Source organism: Vigna unguiculata, chromosome 4 (genome assembly GCF_037176805.1).
Source record: "Vigna unguiculata cultivar grain cowpea cultivar isolate G323 ecotype 2 chromosome 4, ASM3717680v1, whole genome shotgun sequence".
In the NCBI taxonomy this organism is placed as follows: domain Eukaryota; kingdom Viridiplantae; phylum Streptophyta; class Magnoliopsida; order Fabales; family Fabaceae; genus Vigna; species Vigna unguiculata.
In genome coordinates, this window is record NC_140795.1 from 43930220 (window position 1) to 43937011 (window position 6792).

Below are 6792 nucleotides of genomic sequence, written 5' to 3' on the forward strand. Positions count from 1 at the left end.
CGTTGAAACACGTAAAAAGAAGTTTTTGTTTAATGAAAACATTATGGTGGATTGGAAGTACCAACATTTTGTAACCTCATCTTGAGTATGACATCTCAGTAGATATAACCCATACTATATAATTATTTTGTAATTTTTCAAATTTGTATTTTTATTAATACACAAGTAATTTTAACTTATGATATTTTTAAAAAAAAATTGTGTAATACTCGATCTTGAACTTGCTTAAAAAAAATCAAGATGATCCATAAAAAAAATCAACACGATCCATAAATATTAAATCTTAAAATTTTATGTTGAAGTGGTGTTAAAACTATTATATAAACAATTCATACCTTAAAGTGATCAATCTTTCAAGTTAATCCAAATAAAAAAAATTGAACAATTATATTAAAGCTAAAATTGATTTAGTGTTCAAACAAATATATCTCATTGTGACAACTCAACTATTTTTTTCAATAGACAAAGAATTGTGTTAATTAAAATATTTGTAATGCTCTAACGTTGTACAAGAAAAAGATAAAAAGAAAAATGAGACGTTTTGACTCTAAATACTCCTTATGACTCTATTTTACTTTTGAACACCCCACAAAAGTTAATATATCAATTTCATCCATTATGGTAAAAATATTCTAGCAAACATAAAATTATTATCTGACGAAGGAAAACACATTAAATATCTTTTGAGTTTATATAAATTATTTTATCAACACACGTTAACGTGAGCGAAATTCCCACAGGAGTCCTTGAATTTCAACGAAAACAAGAATAAATATTTTAGGCAACGGTGTACATCACATTGCACAAACGGAATGTAAAATCCAATTCAAAAACCATAATTCAAATAACTTTTCCACTGTCCAATCAACACACCGCAATTTCTTTTTCACTAGTGTCATACAGTAACACTGATAATAACCGCAGGGAAAGAACAAAAATTCCAATTTTATAAATTAGGGTTCATCTAATTCAAGAAAAAAGGTACGGTGATAATGGTGTATGATTTTTGCACCACATATTCGCATATGAAAATAAAAAAACTGATAAAATATTAAAATTAACTATTCTACAAATAATCAATAATTACTGCATGTATCTTTTTGTTTTTTGGAGTGACTCTCTTTTAATTGTTCTTTACTTTTTTTTTTCAACGGACAGAATTTGGAGAGAATCAATTACCATTAAAAAATGAGACTTTTTTTGATAGATATTAACCCTTAAAACTGCTTTCATCAAATAGTAATTATCTTATCGAATTGTCCTACTTTATTTTTTATTTATTTACTAATTTATTTATCAAGTCACGTACTTTGTATTGGAGTTGTCAAAATGGGTTGAAATCTGCGAGCCAATCTGGCTTATCACAGGTTCGGGTTGGGTTGAAATTTTTTTACAAATTTCAATATGGATTGATTTTTGACCCGACTCACCCGAGTTGAACCCGTGGTGAGCCGGGTTGGCTCATCAACTCGTAGATAAAAGGGTCACACAAGTGTTTTTTATTTTTTTTTATTAAGTTAGGCTTTACATTTGGGTCATGTTAGGTTGTTTTTTTATCCAACACATAAATAATTTGTATTTTTTTATTTTGGTTTGTATTTGGATTGTATTAAAATTTATTTAGATTTTAATTAGAATTACAATTTAGTTTTGACTGAAAAAAAATTAAAAAAATTTTTTTTTTTTAATTAAGTGAACCCATGAGCCAACCCGTTTAACCCGTCAACTCGTGGTGGATCGGGCCAAATTCAAATGTTTTTGGCTTGCTAAAAAGTGAGTCGGGTTGGGTTGACTCACTAAATCATCAACCCGTGGTGGGTCGAGCCGGGTCAGCCCGAGTTACCCGTTTTGACAACTCTACTTTATATAGGAGACATTAAAACTTACATCCAGACGAGTCTATATACACTAACATGCAAAACGTGAAATCAAATATCAATTTTTGGTTGTCTAAAATAAGAAATAATAATTAATAATACATACCCAATTAATTATTCTCTTAAAGTTCCATAAATCCTCACCAAATTAAAGACCAGTAAGAACTTGATGTTAATTATAGAGATGACTCCTAGTACTTTTCTTGATCTACCCATCATTAATGTTTACAATGATTAAGGTTATTTTATTACCCTTTGATTAAAACCCCTCATAAATAATATAAAGTTGCAAAATTTGTCTTCGTAATTATAAAGACATTGAAAGTGAAGTGATCTAACTCTAGGGGTGCCACTAACTGCAATAGCCATTGGTGTCGAAGATGGTGCAACAATGTCAAAATCACACACTCTTGGTGACCAAATTATCCATCATGTGAATCCAAGACTAACAACAGTGAATCCACACACTCCATTGCAACATATTCGTACTGAATCATGTACTTGTCTCGAAGTTTGATACATGCGACAAAGACAACCGTAGAACGCTGTTCATTTTGCTTCAGATTTCACACATTGCAAGCTAGCTTACTCGTTTTGGTTATGCAGATCGTCAAATTCAAAATCTAGGGTTAGAAAGTTGCAGGATTTTGATTATGTCAGACAACAACAACCCATGTGTGAAATAGAATAAAGTTCAAAACATCATAGCCAATTATGTTCTTACATTGTAATCGTACATATCAATTATATATCAAACATCGAAATCGAGATACTAAGATTCAAAACTCTAAATACAAATAAGAGTTTGTATGGATATAAGTGGGTGTCTATAAGAAAAGAAAATAAGATTTTTTTTTTCCTGAGTTAAAATTAATTTATGTATAAGTTGATTTCTCTTTTAACTTATCCATAAATTAATATTAAGTTATGAAAAAAATATTTATTTTCTTTTCCTTATTACAAATAAAAGTTTTTGAAGGCAGCAAAGGTTTAATTAAGGGGTTGAACTAAGAGATGAAGACCATAGGTTGGCCTAAGGGAGAGCATGATAGAGGGTGAATGGTTATAACCAGGTGAAACTTTGAAGCTAAATCTAGAGAGAAGTAGGGTTAGGACAATCTTATACTCCATGAAGCTCAAGTTTCTTCCGACACAGGTTCTTCCTCCAAACCCAAATGGTAAATACCCCATTTTGTGGTTGCATCCACCATTGACATCATTCATGAACCTTTCTGGTCTAAACTCATTCGCATCTTTTCCCCACAATGCTTCATCATGGTGCATTGCGACAACATCGATCCACATGTTGGTGCCATTGGGGATCCTTAAATTATCAACTTGAATGTCTTCTCTTGCTTGTCTTTGCACATTTGGTGCTGTTGGGTACAGCCTTAGAACTTCATTCATCACCCACTTCATCTACATGGCACACAATAACAACCTCATGTTAATTAAGAATTTATTTAGTACAATCAAATCTTAAAAACTTGTCTTTGGTTGCTCTTCGAGGAACAATATATAAATAAAAAAATGATCAAGAACTTTTTTTTCTTTTTTATATGGGTTGGGAGAATCCATTTGTCCCTATTTAATATATTTATTTTTATGATAAAAAAAATGAAAGAAATGAAAAGAAATAGAGAAGGTTCAAAGTCAACACATTGACAAAGTGCCATGTGTAAAGTGATATTTTGTTTCATGCTACATAATTATACGTACATCTATCTATATATAAAGTGGCGAGGATTTAGTCACCTGGCAAAACATGCACAAGACACGGATTTTGCAACTTCATTTTTTTTTTTATTGTGGGGCCATCCAATTTTTTAATTTAACACATCTGAATTATTGTGTTGTTATTGCCTCGTGGCACATCAACATAACCCACTCAGATATCAGATATGAACATTGACCAAGTTATTAGTGTCGTTCAACCCACGAACAAAACACGTACTAAATGTAAATCGTAAAACACACATTCAAATTCTACAGCTATTAATTTCGTTGTAATTTAGGTTAAGTAATTTTGAAAACATATAGTTTATTTATTTTTTATTCGAGTGTTTGAATTTATTTTAATATTTAATAAACCCATTATCCGGTAATTAACACAAGACTTTGAATGTAACATAACGTTTTAAACACAGTCATCCAAGCAGTTTATGAACATTCTGGATTTAATGTTAAATTTACATTAATTCCATGTCTGAAACATATATGGTCAATGATCAAAGTAAGAATCCATATTAAGTCAATTAGACCCCTTCTCGTTCTTTGCATGTATTGTCATCTAACCCAAGAGCATAAGTCTATTTAGATTTATAAAACAATGGCATAGTAGTATAATTTTTTGGGGGTTGCCGAAAAAAAAATGTATAACTTTTGTGGTCAATGGTAGAAAATTTTATCCATTGTATTTTAAATTTTAAAATGCAAAACGTAATTAACCAAAAAAAAGTAAAAACTTGCCAAATTATCAACATTTTCTATGATGTGTAAAAAGTGATGAATGAATGAATGAAGAAATGAGATTAGGTTTAGTTTTTGTGTTACCTTTTTCAAGCCAGCAAGCACGTTGATATCAAGTTCTCTATCACCGACCACTTCTCTGATCTCATCTCGTAACTGGTTTTGCCAATCTTGATGCATAGCAAGAAGCAACAAGGTCCATGAGATGGCCAATGCAGTAGTTTCATGGCCAGCAAAGAAGAAAGTTTTGCACTCATCCAACAAATCTCTTGTGGTGAATGTCTTCCCTACCTTTCCATCACCTTCATGATGATTTCCCTGCAACAACAACCCCAACAAGTCTTCTTGAGTTTGTCTTTTGATCGATTTCATGCGAGATGTTATGACCGACAACAAAAGTTCATCGATCTCTTTCCCAAGTTCCTTGGCCTTTAGGGTTTTTTTCACGTTGAAACACTCCCCAAATGGGACCCCTACGTATCTTGTTGTCCTGAAAAGTGTCATTTGTAGGGCACGTAGTTTTTCAGACACTTCCTTTGCATATTTCCCCTTCATGCCAAAGCTTGTTTTTGCAATGATTTCTCCGGCGGTTTCGACAACCTCTTTTTCCACATCGATTTCTGAGTTACCCGAGTTTATTTGTGCAATCCACCTTTCTATCATTTCATTTGTAGACTCACTCATCATGCTTGCCATTGCCTATCACATATATAAATAGTTATTAATTATTTTATCTTATATTTAAAAACTAAAATGCATGAAATGGATTGTTACAATGATTTCTCTTTTTGATTTTATTTAATTAAATAAAAGAAGGGAATAACTTGGTGGGATGAGGTAAAATGGAATTTTTTTTTTTCTTGAAAGCTGTGTGGCCTAGTAGTCGTGGGTAGGTTATTTATTTAAGTTTGTGGTAAAGCAGTCTTAAAGTTAAGCAACGAAATTAGGTAGCATTTCTATATTTAGCATGCAAATGATGAAGATCGTAAGAAGGAGAAACACCAAGTAAAAACGTATACAAATATTTCAAACTTCATGATTCCGTGTAGACAACTTTCCCTAGCATGCCAGAATGGTCTAAATTGATTGTTGAAATTGAAGTCATGCAACGATGGAATGTTGAAATTAGGTTAATTAGTATTATATATAGAAGCTACAGAAACAGAGAGAGAACTGAACCTTGAGGTTAAGAGGAGAAAATGCTGGTGCTATAACATGTCGGTGACGAACCCATTCATTGCCTTCAACCATAACCAAACCATTTCCAAACAAAGGGTCTCTGTCATGTCTGAACACTCTAGGTTTTCCCCATTTCTTGGCTAAAACCTCTGTGGACATTTTTTTAAGAAACTCGGGATCAGCAATGTACAAAAACGGTTCTGTCCCCAACCAGTAGATAAACACCTTCCCTGTACAAAGAAAAGTAAGAGTCATACATATACAAGTAAGTTCATGTATATATTAAAAACACGTTTATGCTATAGTTTTCGTTCGTGACTAGAGTTATGAATTATAGTGCTATGAAAAGCATGCATACCGTGAGAGTTTTGCCAGCGAGAAAAGTAGGGGAACACAGTGGAGTGTATATCATGGATGAGGTTAGAGGGCACCGGTGAAGAACTAACAGTGTTGTTGTTTTTCATCTCTTGAATGTTCCCAAGAGGAAAACTTGGGGTTGGTCCTCCAAATCCACATCTTTTGAGCTTAAAATGAGTATGGATGGGAGAAATCCACCAAGAAAACGCGAGTTTCAGGAGCAAAAGAAGAGGTAACATGGCGAAGAAAACAAGTGTTCCAGGTAAACCCAAGATCTCCATGTTTTGGTTTGTGTTTTAAGGTTTTGGAAGTGAAGCTATGAATGAATGGTTATGGCAGAATCTGTGTATGTGATGATGGGTATGCAAAAGTAATGTGGTATTTATAGTGCGAAGTTGGGTGGCAGAAGCAAAAAATGCGTGGGTTTTGGGTTTTTTGACCAATGAAGAAGACCAAAGCTAAGTTTGAACATTTTCCGAGGATTCTCGGCTAGACCTTTTAGACTGATCTTGTGTTTCTCACTCTTTGTCCTTTTCTGGACGCATCTAACTTGGTCGGAGTACAAAATATTTTAGAATAATGCTCGTTTAATTCCCTTTCACTAAAATACTGTTCCATTTACACACTTGTGATTATATCGATAATTAAATAACTTTTGTGATTAATTAATGTAAAGTACTTTTCGTTTGAGTTTTCTCTTTTTTATTTTTATTTTTATTGTGTTTGTTTCCCGTGATTTTTATTTTATTTCAGTTTCCATTAAAACGTTTTAATCTTACAAATTTAATATATATGAAGTGTAAATGCAACGTAGTTAATTTTCCTTGTATTTATATTTATTTATGTAACATCAACATAGAAGTTATTTTATTTTTAAATTGATTTGTCTAAAAAGTGAAAATATATTTCT

At 32.2% G+C, this 6792-nt stretch overlaps 1 protein-coding gene across 1 annotated transcript; it reads right to left on the bottom strand.

Annotated features, from left to right (window-relative positions):
- Positions 1-2571: 2571 nt before the first annotated feature.
- On the bottom strand, positions 2572-6240 carry LOC114181777 (cytokinin hydroxylase-like). The gene is made up of 4 exons (XM_028068327.2): positions 5884-6240; positions 5526-5755; positions 4431-5045; positions 2572-3296 (listed from the first exon to the last, which is right to left on the bottom strand). The coding sequence occupies exons 1-4, from the start codon at positions 6161-6163 to the stop codon at positions 2868-2870; spliced, it is 1554 nt and encodes a 517-aa protein (XP_027924128.1). The 5' UTR covers positions 6164-6240; the 3' UTR covers positions 2572-2867.
- Positions 6241-6792: the final 552 nt, after the last annotated feature.

What these genes read in the sequence shown, in the direction of transcription:
- LOC114181777 (XM_028068327.2), bottom strand. Translation starts at nt 6,163, where the DNA reads ATGGAGATCTTGGGTTTACCTGGAACACTTGTTTTCTTCGCCATGTTA. An exon ending in TTTCTCCTCTTAACCTCAAG is followed by an intron (nt 5,046 to 5,525) that starts GTTCAGTTCTCT and finishes TATATGTGATAG; the next exon opens with GCAATGGCAAGCATGATGAG. An exon ending in TGCTTGCTGGCTTGAAAAAG is followed by an intron (nt 3,297 to 4,430) that starts GTAACACAAAAA and finishes TGTGCCATGTAG; the next exon opens with ATGAAGTGGGTGATGAATGA.